Below are 24,705 nucleotides of genomic sequence, written 5' to 3'. Positions count from 1 at the left end.
CCATTTAACTCTAAAACCAAACACAACAATATATTTTTTTCATAAGAAGAGGGGGGGAAGATACATGGTGGCAATGGGGGCCCAACCCCGACTACCATTGCCGCCAGTGTTGTAGCGTCTTTACCGGGGGCGGTCATGGTCGAATTTGGCCCTACCTCCCCTCTTGTTAATTCACCCGCTTTTTTTACTTTGAAGCTTTTCATTTTTTTTTTATTTTAAAATTACCATTTTTATTTTCAATATTAATAAATGTACTTTCAGAAATTAAAAATTATATCTTCTAAGTGATGGAACTGGGGGAACTTTTAGTTGTAAACAATACTAATTTAGAGTACATCCTTAAATTTAATACAACTTTTGTCGACTGTGACTATAAATAGAAAACGAGACAAAATTCAGGCTTTGTTTTGGAAATTTGCCTTCATAAGATTGAAAGTATTTAGCCTAAATAGATTAATTGATATCGTACCGCTCGATGTTATGAGATAAACAGAGAAAATCTGAAGACCAGTAGCATGGACATTTGTGATTTAAGAGCTCAAATACTCGTAAAAGTCATAAACTTAGGTTGTGGCCGAGAAAAACAAGTGAGATTAAGGGGTTACTTTAAGCCTTATATTAACATGTCCCAGTACGATCACCATCGATATGATGCGGATCCCTTCTTAAAAAAAAAAAAAACTACTCAATCTTTTAAGAAGAGCCCAAATGTGATATGGGCTTATTATTATAAGGCCGGAAGCTCCAGCCGCCAAGCCCACAAGGAAGGCCTAAGTCGTCAAATGAAAAATGAATCGGTAGCTCTTTGAAATTATTAGAAACTGTAGGGGTGTTTCTGCAATAAACGAAACCTTTCCCTCCTCCCGTAACCCTTGCATTAGAGCAGGGCTTTGGTTAGGGTTTAAGAACTCAGGAGTTGCAGCTTCTCACTCTCCACTAGCCACAGCCACTGGGGTTTTATCTCCGGCTGATCAGACCTTCATTTCCCTTGCAAACGCCGGCGGAAGGAGCTTCGTTTCATTTCGGTTTCGCTATTGCAGCTCATTTCCGCCATGTGGGCGCTTCGTCGAGCTCCTAATTCTCTCAAGTAACTCACTCTCTTAATCCCTCTCTGTAAATTGGTGCGTCAAAGTATGAATGGGCGTCGGTTGTGTGTGATTATGTTCAGCCATGGTTGCACACTGACCCTTCTGCTTTCTCGGGGACCTGAAATGGAGGACAGTAGGGAATGGTTCTTCTTTTTGGTTGATTGCTGCTAGTGACCAGTCTGCTCTGCTGCACATTATTTATCAGTTTTGGACTGTTCTAACTGATCAGATCGATTGTATCTGTTTCTGCAGTCAGCTTTAACGAATACGGCTTGTGTAGAGGAAAACCATAAACTTAGATGCATCTTTTGATTTGGTGTCAGTAAGTGGTTCCGATGTCAATATCCTCGGAAGTCTTCCAGCGAGCGATTCTAACTATGAACTTCTATGTGGATTGTCTGTGTTTCTCGTGTATTTGGGAGTTTGAACGTAATATACCGCTGTTCTTTCTCCAGGAATCGTAGTCTTGGTGTTGAAATAGCCCGTGCTGCTGGTGTTAAGTGTGAGCTTCCCAACGGCTGTGTCGAAGATAAAACTTGCATTCTCAAGTCGCATCCGTCATTCTCTTATGGAAGTCCATCTTTTAAAAGATTTTACCTCCAGGGCAATGGTTTTTCTCGGTTGTCCTTCGTGAAATGTGGTTTCTCTTCACAAGCTGGTGCAAAGAGCAGTGGAGAGGAAGATGAGTTAGAAGATGGATTCACTGAACTCGAAACACCATTGGACTCCGATGCTGTCGCGGAGAGCAATTTGAACGCTGGGAAGGCTGATGGATCAGTTTCTGAGGCAGAGATCTCTGATGTTGATGGTGATGAAGAATCCCCTGAGAATGAGTTGGGATTTTTAGCTGATAAAGTCCAAGACCGATCAGGTAGGGCTCAATCGGAACTGTTCAAGGCCATCATTGCTGCTCCTTCTGTCGAGACTGCTCTTGAGAAGTGGGTCAAAGACGAAAAGGAGTTAAGTAGGGACGATATATGGTTGGCCACATACAATCTCCGCAGGCGTCGAATGTTTGGGAGGGCTTTGCAGGTAACCTTTTCTCCTCATATTCAGTTCTTTAGATTTTCAGAATTCAATTTTATTGAATGATCTGAACTGAAGTTGCATATGTGCTTATTCAATATTTACATTTCAATTTGTTTCAAACTTCTCTACTTTCCTTGTAAGTGGAAAACTAAGAAGTACTATATGACTGACTAGTTTATGCGACTTCAGTTCTTCTCGCATCCGCATGCTATTGATTACCTTGTGCTGCAAATTCTGGGGCAAGTTCTTAAAACCACGTGCCACTCTCCCTCCCCCCTCTCTCTCTCCCCCCCTTTTCTCAAGTTTTGAGCATGTGTCAATTAGGACGTTTTTCTTAGTAAATTCTTCTATGGCTGAGTTACTCTGGTCTTTACCTTATTCATCATTTCTCAGATTGACTAATTTCTGCTAAACATTCTGTTCTCACCGGAAACCTTTTTCCAGTGCCCTTTGAATTAGAGTAGTAATAATGAGCTATGCAGAGAAGGACTTGAGTGTGTTTATCTCTCTGAAAGATGGTGATGCAGTGCTTCTTAGTATAGACAGAGGGAAACAATGGGTTACCGTACTTCAAATGATCAAAAAGACTCTTGATTCTATCCTTTGGAAGAGACCACTCTTGCTGCAGTTATTGCGCTTTCTTGGCAAGTTTGTATACACAATTTAAATTGAAAATGTTGTGCTGCTCAATTTTATTTCACTTATGCAGACCAATCGAAGGTTTCACTTTTTATACATAATTGTGCCAGTGCATGAAATCTCTTGATTGGTAGAAGATAGGGGCAAATAAGTATTTTCAAATGATATATTTCTGCTTTTGCAGCTCTCCGAATGGTTGGAGAAAAGTGGTAAATATGATCTTATCGAGAGAGATTATGCATCTCGCCTTGACTTAATTGCCAAGGTACGTGGACTATACAAAGCAGGGGCCTACATCGAGAAGATTCCGGAATCATTCAGAGGCGAGGTTGTATACCGAACCTTCTTAGCGAACTGCGTCTTAGCTGGGAATGTTAAAAAAGCAGAAGAAGTCTTCAACAAAATGAGGGATCTAGAGTTCCCTCCCACCGCTTTTGCTTGTAACCAGTTGCTTCTTCTCTACAAGAGGCACGATAAGAAGAAGATCGCAGATGTGTTGCTATTGATGGAGAAAGAGAATGTCAAACCGACTAGCTTCACTTACAGACTACTGATAGATAGCAAAGGCCACTCAAACGACCTCGAGGGTATGGACCAAATTGTTGAGGCAATGAAGGCTGAAGGGATCGAACTTGACATCAGCACACAGGCAATCTTGGCCAAGCATTATGTCGCGGGCGGACAGAAGAAGAAGGCTGAGAATGTTTTGAAAGATATGGAAGGAGGTGATCTAAAGGCCCATAGATCTGCTTGTCATCTGTTGCTTCCGCTCTATGCAGAGCTTGGGAAGGTGGATGAGGTGAAGAGGGTTTGGGAGGTATGTGAACGCTCTCCACGGGCCAATGAATGTGTAGCTGCGATCGAGGCTTGGGGCAAGCTGAAAAGGGTGGAGGAGGCTGAAGCAGTCTTTGATAGGATGGCGAAAACGTGGAAGAAGCTCTCGGCGACCCAGTTCTCTGCCCTCTTGAAGGTCTACGCAAACAACAAGATGCTTATGAAGGGGAAGGATCTGGTGAAGCGGATGGCTGATAGCGGGTGTAGGATTGGGCCACTGACTTGGGACACGATCGTGAAGCTGTACGTGGAGGCAGGAGAGGTGGAGAGGGCCGACTCGATCCTCCACAAGGCAGCACAGCAGAAAATCATGAAGCCAATGTACTACACTTACATGACTATAATGAATCAGTATTCAAAGAGGGGGGATGTTCACAACGCGGAGAAGTTATTCCACCGAATGAGGCTCTCTGGTTACACCTCAAGGATCACGCAGTTCCAGTCCCTGCTTCAGGCTTATATCAACGCAAAGACTCCAGCTTATGGGATGAGGGAGAGGATGAAGGCAGACAATCTGTTTCCGAACAAGGCAGTGGCAGCACAGTTAGTTCAGGTCGATCCTTTTAAGAAGACTCCCGTATCGGATTTGCTCGACTAGTTTGCCGCCTGTTATGGTTTGGCCATTATGCCATGTACCATGCGTCTACCGGTGAATTGGAGGACCATTTAGGTTTAGTTCCATGCTACTTTTCAACCTATCCACTTTCTTCTATAATACTTGTTTGAATGCCTCCTCCGATTTGAGAAAACTGTTGTTCCATCCGCTGCGTGGGTGGTTCGTACTCATTGTCCCAATAATCAAATGGCACGTGCGGAATTACTCAGCGGTGTTCAAAAACATGACATTAATGTATGGAGGCATTGTAAGTGAACGTTATCAAGGAAGTCTAGATTCACTTCAAAACAAGTCTAGATTCATTAAGAAACGACTAGGTTCATTATGGATAGGAGAAAAGCCGTGCACCATCTCACAGCTAGCCTTCGCAAAAATGGGGCCCCCAGGAATATATGCACGGAATGGCTAGTAGACCCCACCCTCTTCGACCCCGGCGGCTTTCCAATTAGTTCGTTGAGGTGGGCAGTCTTGTTTCTAGACATGAACATGGGTAGCTTCGTCGGCTTTCCAATTAGTTCGTTGAGGTAGGCAGTCTTGTTTCTAGACGTGAACCTGGGTAGGTTCGTCGGAGCTCTCAATCCTTGCATGATTTTAGTATTTGCATCCGCTCGAATAGAACAGAAACCGGGAAGGATCAGACTTTGAAGTGAATGTGGCAGATGAACACGATCAGATTCATTGCCTCCATGCAACCCTCCTAAACCAGATATTACATCGACTGAGCTATTTGAGGGAGAGCTTCAATTACGAGACATATATGTTAATCAGCCTGGCCATGAACAAATTCCCGCCAATCAAAAATCTGCCGTATCTCGGAAAAAAATGTTAGGTCAATATCCGAATGAGAATTAGCCTCAACTTATTGGATGAGGTCACCTCGTAATCCTATAAAATAAATAAATATATCCTTTTCTGTCGCTTAAATCTCTCTCCAACATCTTGCTTCCACACATCTCTCACTCCTTTAAATCACCCGACACATAAATTAAGCAGAAAAATGAACGAATAAATCTCCGTTGACCCTGATTTTTGACCTCGAAAGATGACATTCAACTTCCGCCACGGAGGCCAAATGGAAACTCAGTCAGTGGTCCTAACTGAGACCAAACACACAAGTCTCCAAACATTTCGTACGTATCCATGATTTACCCAAAGAAACGAGACCCCTCCGGACGGGGCATGTTAACGATCTAAGATTAACCTGAAACCATGTGATTTTCGACCCGGGGCAATAAACAAGCTAGACCGTTTCAACAAACAAATTCCAAGAACATCGGGCCAGAATAAAAAAAAAACGAAGAATTCAACCAAAAAAAAGAAGGTGCTAGTACCTTTGAATAATGGCTATATAAATGCGGGCAGCTGGAGTGGCTTTTCTGGTCCACATCGCCTAATGTCTTGCTTCTACACACGCGCAGAGACTAGCAAGGTGCGATGGCAACTTAGCTAGAATTGCTATAACAAATAATCCCGATTTCCCATTCCAATACCAAACATGGAAAGAAAAGGAAAGCCGTAAGAAGAGAGAATCTCAAGCACCCAAACAGACATTTCCATGTTTTGGGGGGGCAATATGGCAAGCCTCAAGATCACTAAGAAGCACCACAGACACCTCAACAATCCCTTCCCTTCTCCACCCAAATCCCTCCCTTTCCTCCTGGGGTCTCTGTTCCTCGATTCCCCTGCCCTTCCCTCGACTGGGATTTATCCAATCGGGCAAGACTTTCAGCTCGCTTGGAGCTCCAAGAATGGCGGGTGTTTCTCCATTTCTCACAGATCGCAGCCCGAAAAGACCATATGGTCGACTGTCCCGGGACAGGCCTTTGTCTCTGCTGCCATGGCGGAGACAGAGGTGGAAGAAAGTAGGGGATCCTTTCTCGTGAAAGACAGGAAAGTCCACCTGCTCTGTGATCACCAGACTGTCGAAGATATCAGTTTGATCGATAATCCTGACAGCTTGTTCGAAGTTGATGAATGTTTTTCATCTGGGTGCTCAGAGTTGCATCAGGACGACCTCAGGGATATGAAGTTCCCTGTTCTGTCCATCAGTGGCAGGATATTCAGCAAGAAGAAACGGCTACGAGACTACCCATTTCCGAGGAGTGGACGGTTTCAGACAAAGGAAACTTCCACCTCTGCAAGATATTGGGTCTTCTTTGATCAGAAAAGTAGTAGAGATATCGGATTTCAAGTGAAGCTCGGAGCACCCGACTTTCACATAACAAAATCTTCTCCCGGAAAATACCGGGGGATCCGGGCTAAACTTGGCCGTATCCGGAAGAAGAAACTCGGATGGTTTTGGTTCTTTCCAAGGCCGAAAGGTATAATAGCAGTTGCCTCTCCAGAGGAGGAAACAGCAGAAATGAAGTTGCCCGAGTCCGCGGAATTCAACAGGGTCTGTTTCACTTATTCAAGTGAAGAGAATGAGAGATTTTATGGCTTCGGGGAGCAGTTCTCTCACATGGACTTCAAGGGCAAACGGGTCCCCATTTTTGTTCAGGAACAAGGCATCGGAAGAGGTGATCAGCCCATAACTTTTGCAGCAAACTTAGTCAGTCACAGGTCAGTCATGAACTCATTTGTAGACCAATTAATGAATAAACGTTTGATTGGCATATTGCAGTTTACTGGAAATTTTGTTTTCAATTGACAGGGCCGGAGGCGACTGGAGCACGACTTATGCACCTTCACCCTTCTACATGACATCTAGAATGAGATCCCTTTACCTTGAAGGGTATAACTATTCCATATTCGACCTAACAAGGCAAGATAGAGTCCAAATACAGGTACCTTACTCAGTGACCGTGGATACTATGCTTCTATCAACGAGCTTCTCATGGCAACTTATTGAGCATCAAAGTAACAATTTCCTCCTTTTCTATTACCTGGAACTTGCAGATATATGGAAATTCCGTTCAAGGAAGACTATTGCATGGAAACTCACCTACTGAGCTCATCAAGCAGTTCACCGAGAATATTGGAAGGCCTCCAGAGCTGCCAGAGTGGATCATATCAGGAGCTGTCGTTGGAATGCAGGGTGGAACTGACATGGTCTATAATGTATGGGATGAGCTGAAGGCCTATGATGTTCCCATTTCAGCATTCTGGTTGCAGGTACTGAGGCCCTGCAAGAGATTAACCCATCAAAGATATTGCCAATTTATAGTAGTTCAGAAGATCGGTTTCTTTTGATATTTTGAGCACCAATTTTTTACCTGTTCTTCTCTGTCAGGATTGGGTAGGGCAGAGAGAAACTTTCATTGGGTCACAACTATGGTGGAATTGGGAAGTGGATACAAGAAGGTATTGGGGATGGCGAAAGCTTATTCAAGATCTAGATGCCCAGCACATAAAAATGATGACATACTGCAATCCCTGTCTAGCTCCGGTAATCATCGTCTCGACTTACATTTCTGTCATTATTGAAAGAATCGCCTAGCTCTGCCACAGATATATTTACACGTACTTCGTTAAGAAACTTGTTACTTTCTTCTCTAGGTTGATGGCAAACCAAACAAAAGGAGGATGTTGTTCGAGGAGGCAAAGAGTTTGGGCATCTTAGTGAAAGATAAAAATGGAGAGCTGTACATGGTCCCAAACACGGCTTTTGATGTCGGTATGTTAGATTTGACACACCCAGATACAACAAGTTGGTTTAAGAGAATTTTACAGGAAATGGTGGATGAAGGGGTAAGAGGATGGATGGCTGATTTTGGTGAAGGCCTCCCAGTGGATGCCACCCTCTATTCAGGTTTTACCTATTTTCCTAAACTGGTCGGTTATCATTGACATTCCTGAGATAAGCTAAAGAAACTCTCAATTTTTAAATATAAAATATGGTATTTATTTTTCCAGACAATATTTATGTTGGTTACTGGCGATATTCAAATTTAAACAAGCATCTTGCATTTCAGCTTTTCAAATTCATATAACCCATTTATTACGTAATTCAAACTATCAGGTGAAGATCCAATAACAGCTCATAACAGATATCCAGAACTGTGGGCCCGAATAAACCGAGAATTCGTGGATGAATGGAAAAGCAACCATAGAGAAGAAGAAGATGAACCTGTTTTCTTCGTGAGAGCTGGTTTCAGAGATAGTCCTAAATGGGCTATGCTGTTCTGGGAAGGAGACCAAATGGTAAGTTGGCAGACTAACGATGGGATCAAGAGTGCGGTGGTTGGCCTACTGAGCAGTGGACTCTCCGGGTATGCTCTTAACCACAGTGATATTGGAGGCTACTGTGCAGTGAGCTTCCCTCTGATCAAGTACCACAGGAGCGAAGAGTTGCTACTGAGATGGATGGAGCTGAATTCTCTAACAACTGTCTTCAGGACCCATGAGGTGAGTAACCAGTGAAAATCTAGATAGATAAACAAATAATACAGGAAATGGCTATGTGAGTTAGGGGAATAGAGGAATAGGTATACTTTCCCAGCACGAGGCTAATCTTGGAGCCGGCCAGTCATTTCCTGAATGTTCAATCAACTTAATTACCAGATACAGACTAACCTCAACTATAATTCTCTCTCTTGAATGTTCTGCTTCATGGGTAGTAGCTGATTTTGATCTTTCTCCTGCAATCAGGGAAACAAGCCATCCTGCAACAGCCAGTTCTACTCAAACAACAGAACCCTATCGCATTTTGCACGGTTTGCTAAAGTATACAGTGCCTGGAAATTCTACAGAATTCAACTCATAAAGGTACGTCTAGTTTGACCATGATTTATATATAATAGCAAGGAAATTATTTTTAGTGATGATGCTATGTTATGGAGGAATCACAAGCGGAATAGACTAAATTTAAACTCTCATAGTGATAGTGTTACAATGACAGAGTTACTTGTGCTTCATCTCCTGAATGGTTTCTCAGTTGGGCTTTGAGCAAATAGTGCGCAGGCAGATATAAACCTGACACATTCTCGGGTTCTTAATTTCTATTTTGTAGGAAGCGGCTCAGAAAGGTTTGCCAGTTTGCCGGCACATGTTTCTCCACTATCCCGATGATGAAAATGTGCAAGGATTTACTTATCAGCAATTCCTGGTTGGAACGGAAATCCTAGTAGTGCCTGTCCTCGACAAGGGAAAGAACAATGTGAAGGCCTACTTTCCAAAAGGAGAAACTTGTTCTTGGAAACATATCTGGACAGGAAACCTATACAGGAATCAAGAAGCTAGGGTGGAAGCTCCAATAGGCTATCCTGCTGTATTTGTTAAGGATGGCTCTACAGTTGGGGAGACATTTCTGAAAAATCTAAGGGACTTGAAAATTCTTTCTAAGCGCTCATGATTCTTTAATGTAAAATAAGTCATGATTTATAGATAATGAATACTCTTCCTCTCTCTATTGCAAATCTACATGCCTTTTAACTTCCGAATACCATAGAATGCTGAATCAATTCACTTTGAACGTATTGAAAAGGAGACTTGAGAGTTCCAGGATCAATGAAGCAGCATGTTTTTCATGGAACTCACCATCAAAGTAACTTCAGATACTTCCATTCATTATTCCAGCAATAGCGGAAGGACAGAACACGTGCCCATAAGTCCCGATGTGGGCATTCAATAACGTTGCGAGCGGCACAGTATTCAGCTAACGTCTTCTACTCAACACTACTAACTGACCAGAACAGCGCATAAGTGGATCTTGAAGCCTCCAATGAATGCTGCATTCTTCCTAAAAGAACATACCCAGATGATTCTTGAATCTGGTAAACATCTTCCTAATCAACGTAACATCCAAACGATCAATAAGGGATCGTTCCTCCCAAAATCCCAACTGTTCATGGAGGATTTTACGGAGACACAGATCTAGCTAGGAGGTCCAGCAAAAGCATTTCAATTTTCAACTCATGCCCTGAACGAGATAACTTCATGATCGGTCATGCGCACTGCACTGAATCGGGACAAAGCCGCATCAGCACAGGCGGAGAAAACAGCAGAAGGAATAGAAAATACACCTCAAAGAACAAGAAAGGGATCTCACCGCACCCGCATGGCAGAGATTTACAGCTGGCCTCCCTCCGCCGGGAGAAGCTAGACAAGGGATCAGATCGGAGAAGCTCGGATGAGGAAGGAAGGAGGTGAGCTTACGACTTGCAGCCGAAGGAGAAGGCACTGAACTGATCTTCCATGGCAAAGCTATATACGGAGACGTCACGTCCTCTTCCTCTCTACTCTGATGAGCGAATCGAATACTCCCTTTGGTATATTCTTCCCCCCTCTCCCGCTCCATTTTTATTTTATTTGCTGCCGCCTAACAGAAAACATCACTTTCGCTCCCTAATCTTTGGTACATTCAAATATCACTCCTTCAACTTTACGAAATACGGAATTCGTCCTCAAACTTTGGTACCTCTCCAACTGTTTTCCGCCAGACTTTCATTTCATATATGAAATACGCCATTCAACGAACTATCTCGGATGAGAGTATTACACTACGTACGCCCCCCGGTGCTTCCTAGGTGACGGAGTATTTCAGTCGGAACAAATCATTTGATAGTTAGCTTGCGGAGTAACTTTCCAAAAACGCCACTCAATTTTGCTATAATAATTCAGAATACACATTTCGTTTATCATCTCCAATTTTTTTGAGTCTATTTTAGGCCAACTTCTCAGTGAAAGCCTTGGGTGGATGCTTAAAGACAATCAGTAGGAAAGGATATGGATTTGCATTGCAAGGAGAAACAAAAAATTTCAAGTCAACTATTGAATCAAAAGTCATAAATTAATAAATAATTTAGAGGATGGATTACATATCTTCTATATGTATAATTCGATTTCAACATAATCAAAGTAATGTTTTATAAGTTGGAATGTGTTAGGATAGTAAAAAATCGGGTCTTAATAACGTGCAAGTCATGAGTCTCAAGATTCCATGAACACCGCACGAACAACTTGCATACAATAAGTAGATATACTTGCCAAATATAAAGTTAGAGATACCATATCATATCATAAAAATATTGATAGAACATTCTAAAATACCTAAGATATATCAAAGATATCAATAGATACCCAAAAATAATTAAAGAGATATATCATCATGATAAGATTCCATTACCAACTGGGATGTATCAAAGTGGGCCCACAATGCCAAATCAAACCAGGCAAATCAGGCCAATTTCCCAGTCCCCAACATAGTCCACCACTACCGCGAGCTCAAGAGGTCGCGGGAAGTAGATCAATTCATAAATGCCATTATCACTTCTTCAACGATGTCTCGGCGCGAAGGTTGACTTTGTATCGGTCGTTCCATCTCGTGAAATGAAAACCCACCCTTGGTTATTAGATGTTGTCGCTTTCGCGAATGAAGACCCCGTTCTTGGTTATTGAACGTTATTGCTCCCACAAAAGAATGCCTCGCTCTTGGTTATCGAGCATTGTCGTTTTCGCGAGGGAAAACTTCACTCTTGATTATCGAGCATTGTTGTTTCCGTGAGGGAGGACTTCGCTTTTGGTTATTGAGAGTTGTTCGTCCTTTGGTTGTTGGGACATAATCCTTGGTTATCAGACTCAATCAGGACCCTTGATTATCGGGTTTGGCCCTTGGTTATTGAGCATGATCATTGTCAGAAGCGTAGGGCCCCAGCGAAAGGAAATGTTCAAGCGCTTCGCTTTTCTATCCATGAAGTGTTCGCGAGCTATAACACAAGCCTCATAATTCAAATAGATGTTCATCAATCAAAATGTCATAAAAATATTCATTCCAAATAACACCTAACAAGCAAAAGGGGGAAAAGACAAGAAATTGTGATAATAGCTTAACGGCTTTAATTAATCACCTTGTAGAGTATCCTCGTGCACGTCCCTATGCTTGCGATCATGAAGAGATTCACCGTGGACAAAGGACTTTAGGTGTCCCTCTCGGATAAGCTTCTCAATTTCAAATTTGAGTGCGTGACAACGCTCAATGTCATGTCCACATGCCTTGTGAAACTTGCAATATTGATCTAAATTCTTACCCAAAGACTTATCTTTTTTCAGTGAAAGGGGCTTCGCTAGTCCAAGTCGCTTCATCTCTTGGAGGATAACCGCCTTAGGTACATCGAGGGGTGTTAACATCTCAAATTGGAAGAGTAGTCTCTTTTCACTAAACCGGTTGTCATGAGATTCCTTTCGTTTTTCACCCACGTGCTCCTTCTTCTTCCATGTCGAGATGGACTCCTCGATGGTCACGAACTTCCGTGCACAACTAGAGATGTCAATGAAGTTGCTTGGTGGTGATGACCAAGCTTTTCACAAGCTCCTCATTCTTCAAGCCCCTTTGGAAGGCAGCCATTGCCTCGCGCTACCTCAACCCTTCCACCTCAGTCGAAGCCTTGAAAAATCAATCATACCAGTCGTGAAGGGATTCCTTCTCCCTTTGCTCCGTAGAAAACAACTCAACAATGCTCATTTTTCGCCTGTTGCATGCTCACAACCCTTTGCAGGAACATCTTGTTTAGCTGCTTGAAACTTGTTATAAAGCCAGGTTGCTAAGAGTGGAACCAATCTACCACGGCTTCAGTAAGTGTTCCTGGAAACTGAAGGCATTGCACTTGTTCTGACACTCCCATTCCCAAGAGCAAAATTGTATGGTGGCGAACATGGTTCAACGGGTCTGTCTTCCCATCATACAAAGTAATATGAGGGGGAGTGAACGTGTGCGGCACTTTAGCGTGAAGAATCTCCTTGGAGATGGCCAAGTCAGAATCCTTTTCAATAGGGGGAAGCCCCTGCTATTGTCGCTCTGCAGCCTGCAACGCCTTGATTACATGTTCTGCCACCAAATGCTGGATATCCTTTGGAGAAAGAGCTACAGCTGGTTCATGATGAATTGTTATCGGCGAAGGCATGTCACGGGGCAACTTCTCAGAGTCACATTCACAAAGAGATTTAGGCGACGCTTGGAGGAGACAGCATCGTCTTAGACTCGATTCGTCATCGCACGATCTTTCAAGTTAACCTGAGGGGTATGAGAGGTCGCAATGATTGCCCCCACCACTGCTCGAACATCTGGTGCTAGCTAATTCAGTCGAACCACATTCGGGTTGTGCTATGGCGGTGGCAGATTTGGACGAGTCGACTGCACCTGATTGTTTATTGCAACCTGTTGAAACAAGGACCTCCGCAATCAAAACGCCAACACCAATCGGAAGGTCAATTTTTTTTATCTATCTTTTAACCGGAAAAGAGGAAATTCTTCAATGAGGTTACCTGATATCTAAAGAAAAATGTCAACAAGAGAGTTCGGATGTGGGCACCATCCACATTAGCAACCGTCAGGATGATGATCTTGTGATAACGTAAAGAGTCCTTTATGAAATATTCTCCCTTCAGTGAGAATTTTTCAACACAGAAATGAGAGAACAGTAATACATATAACGTAGAGAGGTATGAACGACGACTATTAATTAACTCGATCGAACCCATGGCATATGTCACGGGTACGAAGACGACGTCCCCAGAGCCGGAGGGGGAGGCGGATTTATAAAGGAGCATTCGCCCTTAAATGGATCACAGAAGGGCAGGCTCGTCCTTCTGGGGCACTTCTGTACCGCAATCCCCGTCCTTTGTGACATTCTCCGATGACAGCGTAAGCCCCCAGCGACAAGATCACACCTGCACATAAACTCTGGGACGCGGCCTTCTCATGAAAAGACCAATATGGCCTATCGTCCGCATAAATATATATATATATATATATATGTATGTGTGTATGTATGAAGAAAGAATTCTATATATTCATTTAAGGATGATGATAAATAATCAATCAAATTAATATAGGATCGATACGACATGAATGAAGTTCTAGTTTTAGCTCTTTCCATATATATATATATATGAAAGCGCAATACTAATTAGTGCCAATGCCAGCACAGGCACACGACCCGACCTCTTAAATCCAGCAAAGGCGGAGAAAACAATCGATGGTTTAGAGAACCCAAATCAAAGGACAAAAGATCCTCACCACACCCTCATTGCAGAGATTTACAGCTGATCTCCGCCACGCCGAGAAGCTAGACGAAAGGATCAGGGTGGAGTAGCTCTGAGAAGGAATGAATGAGCGGGGCGAAGTTACGACTTGCAGCGTTCGCAGCTCCAAAGGGGTAAGCAGAAGGCACTGAACTGATTTGCCATTGCAATGCTATGGTTGGAGACATCTCCTCTTCCTCTCTTGCATATTCAAATATCAGTCCCCCAACTTCCCCAAATATGAAAGCAGCCCCTAAACTTTGGTGCTTTTGACCTGTTTCTGCTCAAACTTGCCTATATGAAATTCAAATTATCTCGAGTGAAGCTACTGCTTCCCGAGTCCTCACAAGGCCACGGGGTACTCTGGCCAGAATTTCTCATTCGGAAGTTTGCACAGTGACATTTAAAAGCTATACAAAAGTTCATGAACGACTGGAAGGAGCTGAAATTTTACTTTAAGAGTAAAAATAAAAAACCTATGCCGGTTAACAATGAAGACACATGGGACGGATTTGTATTGCAATGAGAAAACCAAAAAGTATCTTTTTTTCTTTTCCTTGTTTCATAATTTAACAAATAAATTCCCTCCACACACCACCAGACATTTCTTATCACCCGACAGCTATAGAGATGAGGCCTCATGTGCCAAAACTTCGACATGGTTGCTGCCGAACCATATAACTCTGAGTAGCAAAACTGGTGCAGAAACAAATCCACTTCCTCGAGCAACAACCAAGGAAATTCGCGTCTTTATAGTATTGAAAGGAAATATCCTTTGCTGCTTGTCTACGTTGAGAACTTTCAAATATCCAACTGATCTATATCGATCATCTTTGCCGACTTTTGTATGAGTTCCTTGCGGACATCCACCTAAAAGAGGAGGTAAACACAAGGCGATGGGAAGCATGGATCAATTCATCAAAGCAAATAAAACATAGTTTAACGCCCCAACAGTAGTCTGTAAAGTTCTCGTTCGGCCGTATTAAGAGAAAAATGGTAGGTAGCAGAAAATAAATTTACCCGGGCACCCATGAGGGAGGAGAAGACGACATTAGCTTCAGCTGCATCCTCAACCACCAACTGCTTCAGCAGCCTTGTCTCAGGATTCATGGTCGTTTCCCACAGCTGTAAGGGCATCATCTCTCCCAATCCTGCATTTCATTTCAAATGCTCCCATCACTTTCCTGTGAGTAACCATGTAATACATAGGAATATTAAGAGATTGCACAGAACCGAGCTCTCAAACTCTCACCCTTAAACCTCTGAATGTTGTAGGAAGCATTTGAAGGGAAGGATCTCTGGAGCTTCTTGAGCTCAGAATCATCATAGCAGTAGTAGACTTGTTTTCCCCTTTCAACCTGTTCGTACCAGTCAAGACAAAACAAAAGGAAATAAATCATGCTCATCCCGGGAATGTGTGGTTTGAGATGCGTAATATAATATATAGCTCAGCCGGACCTTGTAAAGCGGCGAGACCCCGACATAGATGCAACCTTCATCGAACAGGGACCTCTGCAACCAACACCCCAACACCAATCACAAGGTCATTTTTTTTAATCTATCTTTTAACTGGAAAAGAGAATTTCTTCAATAAGGTTACCTGATATCTAAAGAAAAATGTCAATAGGAGAGTTCGGATGTGGGCACCATCCACATCAGCATCCGTCAGGATGATGATCTTGTGATAACGTAAAGAGTCCTTTTTGAAATCTTCCCCCTTCCGAGAGAATTTTTCAACACAGAAATGAGAGAACAGTCGCAATAAGGAAAAGAAAATAACTTGATATGCTAAATTTTTCTATAATACCTTCACCCCAAGTCCCAGACCAAGAATTAGATTTTGTATCTCCTCATTCTTGTACATTGCTGCCTCATCCTTCCTTTCAATATTCAAGATTTTGCCCCGAAGAGGGAGAATAGCCTGCTCCAGCACAAGTTCTATGGTCAATAACTGTGAAGATAGAATATCTTAATTTGTTTTGGAATATGCCAGTCCTGTCCATCCCAAGGGCAGCACTTTTGATCGCATCCTATAGTTTGATCGCATCCTATAGTTACTATAGTTCTTTTTCCAATAATTTTCTGACTAAGATAGTGGATATTACCTGGAAGCGCCTATCACGACCTTGTTTTGCACTTCCACCAGCTGAGTCCCCTTCCACTATAAAGATTTCTGGAGAATCGGGAAGAAGAAAGAGATCATTGGTATAATGCTGCCATGACAGAATTAAGTAATGCATGATGATACAAGGTATAATAGATTTTATCTCCCAGAGGAGGAATTCACATAGAAGCCAAGAATTAATAGTGGCAATTGAAGAATATTATCAAGCACAAGCACTAGGCTGGTAGGCACCATAACGGGCGAGAAATCAGAATAGTACCAGCCTCTTCAGGGTTTGTAGAGGAGCAATCAGCTAGTTTTCCAGGAAGAGAAGACGATCTTAAAACACCCTTTTGTCTCACCAACTCCCTTGCTCTCTTTGCTGCTAATGCTGCCTAAACAGAGATGAAGAGAAAGGACAGAGAGTGAGGTTCTAGTCACTAATGCCATACTCATACAAGCAAATGGGAAACAGTCAGAAATGTACCAGTACATAAAATCCAGGAGTTATACTATCAAATCTTTTTTTTTTTGTTTAATGAACATGGACTAAGAACTTATATGCATAAAGCTGAAGGGAAAAGTCACCTTGAGGGCATTCAAAGACTTGGACAGGATTGAATCGAGCGTATCGGGATGCAACTCCAAGTATTCAGTAAGATACTCCTGAACAGATTGATCGACCAATCTGCGAACCTCAGGATTTCCCAACCTTGTCTATGAGAAGGTAAAAACAGTAAAAGAAAGTAATTAGGGATGATAAGGAAAATGCCTTTCACCACTTAGTCGGGAAATAAATCTTTGATACAAAAATAAGAAGATCCAATACCTTCGTCTGTCCTTCAAACTCCGGATTTGGAACTTTAACTGAAATAACACAAGTCAGTCCCTCCCTAACATGCTCGCCGCTCAAAGTTATGTCTTTTTCCTAGAATGAAAGAAACAATTCGTAAATTTGCAGTTGGAAACGTATTATTCTTTTCTCTTGAATTTTCCAGCTATTATTTAACATATCGTCAAAGAAAGAGAAATAAATCTCACGATCTCATATTTCGCAACATTCCTCTAAAAAAGGATTTTTCATTGTTTACTACTTTGGCATAATTCAGTGTTTTATCTCTAGATTTACTAATTCCAAGGGGTCTATCAAGATTGAGAGAAAAATCTAGGGAATTATAAAAGTAATCTGCAGTTCCTAGTGACCAACAAGGCTGGGGCTGAAGTGATAGAATAGAGACGAAAATATCAGAAAACTTAACCAAAAAACAAACCTTGATGGCTTTCGACTTCTTCCCAAGGTTATTGAGAGTTCTCGTCAAAGAAGCCTTCAGACCATCTATGTGGGTCCCACCATCAATGGTGCGAATGCTATTCGCATATCCTAGCAACATATCAGAATATGCATCCCCACACCTGCGCCAAAAAAGGTGAAACAATTACCTAAATCAATTTGGACTTTGCAGTAATCAATTTCGCCACCTATGTGGTGACGGAACTGAGACGTTCTGGAAAAATTGTTTCCAATTCCATGGGTTCAATTCCAATTATATCCAAACAAAGGGGTAATCCAGGTTCCTTAAGACTAGTACTTTCTTTGCGAAGAAGATATCTATGATGCTTATATAAGGTCCAACCCTTAGTATGAGGACATAAAAATAAGGGCAGAGGCATACCATTGAAGGGCTACATCAATGGTAACACCATCAATCTCCTTCCTGAAACCCACGACGTCATGAAGCGGTTTCTGCATCAAAAATCTGTCAGCCCCATTCAGCAGAGAAAGCAGAGGTGAATGAAAACTTAAAGTCACACGAAGCACTTGAATAAGAAATACTAAGGAGACTAGAAACTCACTTCCTCAGCAATCCATATATATATATATATTTTCTTTTTGAGTGACTTCCTCAGCAATCCATATAAGAAACCACAATTAACCCTCCGATTTTTCCTCGCTATTTGAAAGTTCTCAAAGAGGAAGAGGGGTGCAAGTACTAAAGATGGGTTCCCATGCAGATGTACCTTATCAGCGTTAAGCCAGTTCACGTACTCAACCAATCCGCCGGCATAGTAGTATTCATTATATAGAATTTTTCCCGGATCATCATCTTCCATTTTAAATGTCACTTTAAGCTGCAATGATCGAGCCCACAGATAAGAAATAACTATTAAAAGAAGTCAATCTTCAATTTTCCGGTTAGACATCACATAAAAGTAAAGATAAGCATCAAGTCCGAGCACCTTGGAAGCAAATATTTTGGTTTTGCTGATAAAACTACAATATTCAAAAAGTACCCAACTTTTGCTAAAAAGAGAAAAGATATACCTCGGGGTTCAGGAAAGCAAGTTCCCTGATTCGGCCAGCGAGTGTGTTGTAGTCAAACTCAATTTCAGTTGTAAACACTATGGCAAGGTTGGAAAATGTCGGCTCAGTATTTATTGGGAAATATATCGTCAATTTATTATGACAAAGTACTGATATGCAATTACACATGCAAATTACAGAAGAAATACATTTCATACCTTCATGGTCAGGCCAAAACTGGATCCGAGTTCCACTACGATCCTTAAATTCAACTGGAAGCACATGACAGGTTAGGGGAGTTACAGGTTTCCCACGAGAATATTTCTGTTGGTATTCCCTCCCATCACGCCAAACAGTGACTTCTAATGCCTAATACACATGCATGTTAATAGATAGAGACAGCAACTACCAGAAAACTCCAAAAAAAGAAAATCAAGAAAAACTGAGCAATTGATGGATGTTACCACTGAAGAAATAAAAAGGAAAAACAGAGAGAGTCAAAAAATGGACTTATGCAGAGATTTTCTTGAAAAGGTAGAGCTACTACCATGAAGAGTATCATTGGATTTGATTACATATCATCCTTCCTTTTATTATTTCATGTAGATTCATTCTTGGAATCTCCCTCACTGTCAATTTCGGCAATTGAGAAAAGTCATGTTCCCTTATGTAACAGTGAAAACTAAGATATTTGTTCCTCTCTTCTGTCATATATAATCTCTTCAAGCATCTCACTTTTCTTTCTGAGTCAGCTACACATGCAGCAAGCGGTGTTGCTCGGATAATAGAATGAAAATTGAAAATTACAGCCGCTTTGTACTTCCAGCTCTTAATTTCTGTTCAGAATTCCACTATTTTGGCAACTACCATTACTAACTGAAAGGGAGATTGATATTTGAAACAAGAAGAGACAGAAAATAACCTCGGACAGTGCATTAACCACAGATAAGCCCACACCATGCAATCCACCAGATACACTGTAGCCACTACTAGAACCACCAAATTTGCCTCCTGCATGTAAGACCTGCAAATATGAAAGCACCGAGATCAGGATGATAATATTACAAAATCCTCCCCCCCCCCAAAAAAAAAAAAAAGAAAAAGAAGTCAAAGAGTCATATTGCGAATGACCTCAACATTATCAAGAAAAACATATCGTAATTGTCAAGGTAACTCATAAGCTTTCAATGGTCGATATGATTAGGCTACCCAAATAAGAATAAGAAGCCAATGGATACATGATATTAATATCAGAGCATTTTAAAATTTTTAGTAAAAAATACATCCTTCTTCAAGGCAATTTACAGAAACATGAAGAACTTAATTATGATTCTTGTAATAGCATTGAAAATATTATCTATCATGATACAAATTACAGGACTGCAACTGCAACTGCAAAAAGAGGTTCAGAAACCAGATTTTATTTATTTATTTATCAACCCAAACATCAACCATATTCAGTCAAGCCATCTTCCCCATTAGGCAACGTTAGCATCTAAAAAAGAAAAAGAAAGGGGAAAAAAATTTACAATGGAGTAATACCGTGAGAACAGTCTCCACAGCAGATTTCTTTGTTACAGGATGAAGATCAGTGGGAATCTGAAAATTGCATAATTGCAAGAGTCAGGCAAAGAATCCACAAATGCAGAAAATTATCAGCTTATGGAAGCAAACTATGAAGATATATACATATATGGAACTCAAGAATATACAATCACCAAAATATAATAACAAATAGAGGTATACTTTATATTGTATGTGATGTCCATAAAAAAATATATAGTATGCCAGGTTCTGCAGAAAACGTGCTCACGATTTCTTTTATATATGCAGAAGATAGACATTCATGCTCAGGTGTTGTGTGTCAAATGTACCAAACAGTGCTACTATATTCATGGAAGAAACACTATCCATACCCCACGTCCATCATCAGTGATGCTGACCGAACCATCAGCGCACAAAACAACATCGATGTTTGAAGCAAATCCTGCTTGTGCCTCATCAACAGCATTATCCAAAATCTCATAAACCTATTTGACAGCAAAATCCAACATTATCTAGATGAATTGAAATTTTAACAGCAACAGCATTTTCCTTCACGGGAATTAAAGCCCTACCAAATGGTGTAGGCCACGTGGTCCAGTGCTTCCAATGTACATACCAGGCCTTTTCCTCACAGGGTCCAATCCCTCCAGTACCTAAATATATGTTATAAAAAGCATCATGGCACTGTATGTTACTTTAAACACTACAAGTCTACAACTATATGAATGCCCGCACACACTTAACACAGAATTGCAGCTTTTTCCATTTTTAGGGCAGAATTACCTGAATTTGCTCAGACCCATAAGCTTTTGAATTCACGCTTCCCTGAAATGATTCAGTCAAGGCGCTGGATGACATGAATGCCCTCGTGGGACCCAGCTTTCTGCTCGATGAGCAAATGGTCACTGTCCTCAATGGATAATTTTCCCTGCAAAATCAACCATACAGATATACTTCAGCAGCTTTAAACCAACAGTTTCTACATGAAGCAGCAAAATGGAATAAATTACAGAGCCAGGAAAAGGGAGCAAACTAAGGCCTGCCAAACTACTAAAACTAATACTTGAAGCTCCAAAGAGCAGAAACATTGACCCAGCTGAGGCAATTACACAACCAGGCAAGGTTAAATTGAACTCCCCACTGCTCCACAGCAGTGCACAGCGTTACAACCTCAAAAAGTTCCATACTTTACAGCTATATGGCAGGAAACAAGCTGACCCTCCATTTCATTCGTCAAGACACCTTCGAAACCAGGCACAAAAACAGATGGAACGCGAAAGAACAGAGCAGAGACAGGTACCTGGGCTTGAAGAAGAGGGCGGGCCGAGGGAGGTGCGAGTGAGAGTGAAGAGAAGAGTAAGCAATGGGGCGGGAAGCCATGAGAGTGAGACGGAGACGGAGACGGAGACGGAGGTGGTGTGGGGGTCTCAGAATAAGCGCCATGAGAGACCGTGAACCATGAAAGAATGAGGGATTCTGTCTCCCTCCCCCTTTGTTTCGTCAAAATTTTGTCTTTGCGAAGAAGATAATGAATCCTCCCTCCCTCCTCACTTCCCTTTCTTTTCTTTTCTTTTTTTTTCTTTTTCTTTATTATTTTTATTTTATTTTTTCCATTCCCTCCCCGCCAAAAAGCAAAAACCCTAATAAGAAGTCCAAATTATTGCAATAGGATATCAAATTCAATTACAAAGTTACATATACAATATTCAACATTCAACATATTGAGATTTTTTTATTAATAAAATTCTGTTTACAATTATATAACACTCAATCTTATGCCCTCACAATTGAGTGTTTGGCAAATATTATTAGGTACAGTCATTCGACACATAATATATTCAATAATCACATTGTTTCATTTTTATCATGATTGATACCATGAGGCCAAGCTTATGCCTAAGTGTAACATCATCTATGTCATTCTTTTTTCCTTTCTTTAAAATTGAAATTTTCTTCTTGGAGACAGCAGGATTTTGTAATTGGCAAATTGGCATATGATTGATTGAGCTTAAAAAATGTACCCTTTTTTCAAGGAAAAGAAAAGGACATGGGCTCGGCCCATTAAGCCCAAATTATACAATGCAAACCAAGCCAGGAGACAACTTTTGGAAAAGCCCAAATCAAATCTCTGAGCTAACTGGCGAATTCGAATAACGATAAGTAACTTCAGATTTTATTTTTATTTTTATTTTTGCCCTTTCAGTGACTCGCATGATTCTCAAATCATAGATCATCTAGGAAAAAAAGAAAAAAAGAAAAACAGAGATCTATGTAAGGTATAAGAAGAACAATAAGATACTGTGTTCAGTGTGTTCGAACTCCGTCATGATGTCGACTTTATACCCTCTTAGGGTGTGTTTATTTTTCAAAAAATTTTCAACTCAACTCAATTCCACCTATCTTCAATTCAACATTACAATTATTACTTTTTTTATTTTTAAAATTTTTTTAACCATTCAATTTAATTTTTAATATTAAATTTTATCAATTATTCATTACTTTTTCACAATTCAACAATACAATCATTACTTAATCACTACTTTCTCTCAATTATTTATTAATTTTTCACACTTTTTCTCATAATTTAACAATACAATCATTACAAACTAATTAAAACCAAAACTCAACTCAACTCAACTATAAATTCAAACAAACCCTTTTAAGCGAAAACGCCCGCGCCATCTGTAGGAACGGTAAAATAGGCGAAAAGAAAGTCGGACTGTGTATGCTTTTAAGCGAGTTGATGAATGAAAGCGACCAACTTGTCTAGGAACTGACGGGAGGAGCCACTTTGTCTTAGAGAAACATCGATCTGTTCCTTCAATGCCATGGCCTTCCTCTTCATCTCCCGCCCTTCCTCGTCCGACATTATCCTCTTGATGGCACTCGCGACTTTGCTTCCATTGAGAGGCCCGCTGTCGATCCCGTCATCAACTTCCAGCTCCAGCCCCACCTTCCAGACTCCACTGACGAGCCTCGATATAATCCTTTGGTCCCCGACATACGACCAGCACAGCATCGGGACCCCTTCGCTCATGCTCTCCAACGTTGAGTTCCATCCGCTATGTGTCCAGAAACACCCGACTGAACGGTGCGCCAGGACCTCTCTCTGCGGGGCCCAGCTTGTGATCTTCCCCCTCTTGCTCGTGTTGGTGAGCTCTCGTATCGCTTCCAGAGATGCCGAATTTACCGGACGGGCCCTGATGACCCACAGGAAGGGCCGCCCACTCTCGGCTAGCCCCTCGGATATCTCGGTCAGTTCGCTCTCGGATAGTGTGACTAAGCTCCCAAAACTCACGTAGACCACAGACCCGGGTGGGTGCAAGTCCAGCCATTCAATACAGCTCCTGTCTTCAGCCCAACGCCTCGGAACCTCATCTGTAGCTGCACTATAGCCTGTGCGGCCTTCTTCTATCTTCTGATTTTCGGGGGCCCAAGTAACCATGATCTCCGCCGACAGCCTGTGGAGGGGGCCAATGGGGAAGATCGGAACCGAGAGGGTGGCGCTGATCTTATCGAGCGATGGTTGCTCGAGGCAGGTGAGAGTGTTCCATATGATTGCCGAAGCAGTCGTTGTTCCTTTGTGGATCTTAATCAGGACTTCTTCGGTCGATGCCTGTTTGCATTTATCGAAAAGAGGCAGGTCCTTCACCCTCATCGACGGCAGTTCTTGGAGCATCTCCACCAGTCTAGTTCCTGTGGCATGATCGAATCAATAAAATGAGTAGTTTCGAATCGCGTGAACTCATGAGAACCAATCACACAGTGAGTCCACACGGTCTATTTCGTGGCTATGGAATTCACACATGAATAGGACCGTTTTCTCACGATGATTTCCTTACGTACCTTGGGGTGGAAGGAAGCCTTTCTGGTCCAAGAGTGAAAGCCCGAGGAAGTTAGCGGCGGTGCTCGTCCTGAGGACCAACCTAGGAATACTGAGATCTTCGACGACATCAACCGGGAAGTACATGACAGCATCGTGAATAAGACACGAGATGCAACCTCTCGGTGCACTGGATGCCACCCGGTCCAGGCAGTCCCGGAATGGTTCCCTGCACTTGGAGTTGAGCTCCAGCAGGAAGGACATGACATCCTCCCCGGCGTTGGAGGCATCATCGTCGCACGCGACACCATCTGCGATTGGTTCGAAGAAGAGGCTAGGGAAGGAAGGATTAGGATGGGTGCAATCAAGGGATCTCCAACTCGGGGATGGGATCTGGATAACGGTCACGGCGAAGCCGCGGGAGAGAAGGAGATTAGCCAGATGGAACATGGGGGTCAAGTGCCCTTGTAAGGGACAAGGAACGAGAACCAAATGATGAACATGATTTTTTCTTGATCTCGCCCCTTTCAAGTCCATGTCCGAGGCTGTCTTGTCTTCTCAGTGTCCTGATTAAAATTTGGTTTCAAGGGAAAGCCATTTCAAGGGAATTGTCCCATTCCCCCTTCTCTGAAATGTCCCATAAGTCATGAACAATCATTTAATGAGTAGTTGGGTGCATTTAATTCCGGAAAATCTTGCATGACCCAACCTCGTAATGACGTGGTTGCAGATAATCAATATAAGGATTTACCGAATACATTTATT

General features: G+C 41.9%; 4 protein-coding genes across 4 annotated transcripts; 2 read left to right on the top strand and 2 right to left on the bottom strand.

The window, feature by feature from the left end:
• The first annotated feature begins 893 nt into the window (after positions 1 to 893).
• On the top strand, positions 894 to 4,339 carry LOC116197770 (pentatricopeptide repeat-containing protein At1g80270, mitochondrial-like). The gene is made up of 3 exons (XM_031528013.1): positions 894 to 1,087; positions 1,544 to 2,120; positions 2,941 to 4,339. Exons 1-3 carry the CDS (start codon positions 1,053 to 1,055, stop codon positions 4,186 to 4,188), a joined length of 1,860 nt encoding a protein of 619 aa, XP_031383873.1. The 5' UTR covers positions 894 to 1,052; the 3' UTR covers positions 4,189 to 4,339.
• A 1,267-nt stretch (positions 4,340 to 5,606) lies between these two features.
• On the top strand, positions 5,607 to 9,587 carry LOC116197760 (sulfoquinovosidase-like). Its single transcript, XM_031528002.1, has 8 exons — positions 5,607 to 6,768; positions 6,860 to 6,992; positions 7,105 to 7,320; positions 7,439 to 7,594; positions 7,705 to 7,957; positions 8,168 to 8,553; positions 8,797 to 8,913; positions 9,158 to 9,587. Exons 1-8 carry the CDS (start codon positions 5,762 to 5,764, stop codon positions 9,497 to 9,499), a joined length of 2,610 nt encoding a protein of 869 aa, XP_031383862.1. The 5' UTR covers positions 5,607 to 5,761; the 3' UTR covers positions 9,500 to 9,587.
• A 4,938-nt stretch (positions 9,588 to 14,525) lies between these two features.
• Positions 14,526 to 21,651, bottom strand: LOC116192512 (DNA gyrase subunit B, chloroplastic/mitochondrial-like). The gene is made up of 21 exons (XM_031521070.1): positions 21,418 to 21,651; positions 20,901 to 21,045; positions 20,690 to 20,770; positions 20,489 to 20,602; positions 20,115 to 20,171; positions 19,495 to 19,596; positions 18,791 to 18,941; positions 18,594 to 18,670; positions 18,290 to 18,400; positions 17,944 to 18,014; positions 17,542 to 17,683; positions 17,100 to 17,198; positions 16,859 to 16,987; positions 16,551 to 16,665; positions 16,272 to 16,339; positions 15,974 to 16,087; positions 15,767 to 15,883; positions 15,625 to 15,678; positions 15,419 to 15,524; positions 15,187 to 15,317; positions 14,526 to 15,036 (listed from the first exon to the last, which is right to left on the bottom strand). Exons 1-21 carry the CDS (start codon positions 21,558 to 21,560, stop codon positions 14,968 to 14,970), a joined length of 2,196 nt encoding a protein of 731 aa, XP_031376930.1. The 5' UTR covers positions 21,561 to 21,651; the 3' UTR covers positions 14,526 to 14,967.
• A 1,000-nt stretch (positions 21,652 to 22,651) lies between these two features.
• Positions 22,652 to 24,541, bottom strand: LOC116193251 (UDP-glycosyltransferase 76B1-like). Its single transcript, XM_031522065.1, has 2 exons — positions 23,964 to 24,541; positions 22,652 to 23,813 (listed from the first exon to the last, which is right to left on the bottom strand). Exons 1-2 carry the CDS (start codon positions 24,475 to 24,477, stop codon positions 22,849 to 22,851), a joined length of 1,479 nt encoding a protein of 492 aa, XP_031377925.1. The 5' UTR covers positions 24,478 to 24,541; the 3' UTR covers positions 22,652 to 22,848.
• Between the last annotated feature and the right edge of the window lie 164 nt (positions 24,542 to 24,705).

Source organism: Punica granatum, chromosome 1 (assembly GCF_007655135.1).
Source record: "Punica granatum isolate Tunisia-2019 chromosome 1, ASM765513v2, whole genome shotgun sequence".
Lineage (NCBI taxonomy): Eukaryota > Viridiplantae > Streptophyta > Magnoliopsida > Myrtales > Lythraceae > Punica > Punica granatum.
This window is presented reverse-complemented; position numbering and strand designations above follow the sequence as displayed.

Bases quoted from the DNA above. Each gene is read 5' to 3' on its own strand.
- LOC116197760 (XM_031528002.1), top strand. From the start codon at position 5,762: ATGTTTTGGGGGGGCAATATGGCAAGCCTCAAGATCACTAAGAAGCAC. The intron at 6,769-6,859 runs GTCAGTCATGAA...TTCAATTGACAG, and splicing joins GCAAACTTAGTCAGTCACAG to GGCCGGAGGCGACTGGAGCA. The intron at 7,595-7,704 runs GTAATCATCGTC...TTTCTTCTCTAG, and splicing joins GCAATCCCTGTCTAGCTCCG to GTTGATGGCAAACCAAACAA.
- LOC116192512 (XM_031521070.1), bottom strand. From the start codon at position 21,560: ATGGCGCTTATTCTGAGACCCCCACACCACCTCCGTCTCCGTCTCCGT. The intron at 18,671-18,790 runs GTATGAAATGTA...ACCTTGCCATAG, and splicing joins GTTTTGGCCTGACCATGAAG to TGTTTACAACTGAAATTGAG. The intron at 16,666-16,858 runs GTGACTTTTCCC...ATCTCTGTTTAG, and splicing joins AGTCTTTGAATGCCCTCAAG to GCAGCATTAGCAGCAAAGAG.
- LOC116193251 (XM_031522065.1), bottom strand. From the start codon at position 24,477: ATGGACTTGAAAGGGGCGAGATCAAGAAAAAATCATGTTCATCATTTG. The intron at 23,814-23,963 runs GTACGTAAGGAA...ATCATGCCACAG, and splicing joins AGGCTTCCTTCCACCCCAAG to GAACTAGACTGGTGGAGATG.
- LOC116197770 (XM_031528013.1), top strand. From the start codon at position 1,053: ATGTGGGCGCTTCGTCGAGCTCCTAATTCTCTCAA. The intron at 1,088-1,543 runs GTAACTCACTCT...TTCTTTCTCCAG, and splicing joins CGAGCTCCTAATTCTCTCAA to GAATCGTAGTCTTGGTGTTG. The intron at 2,121-2,940 runs GTAACCTTTTCT...CTGCTTTTGCAG, and splicing joins TGTTTGGGAGGGCTTTGCAG to CTCTCCGAATGGTTGGAGAA.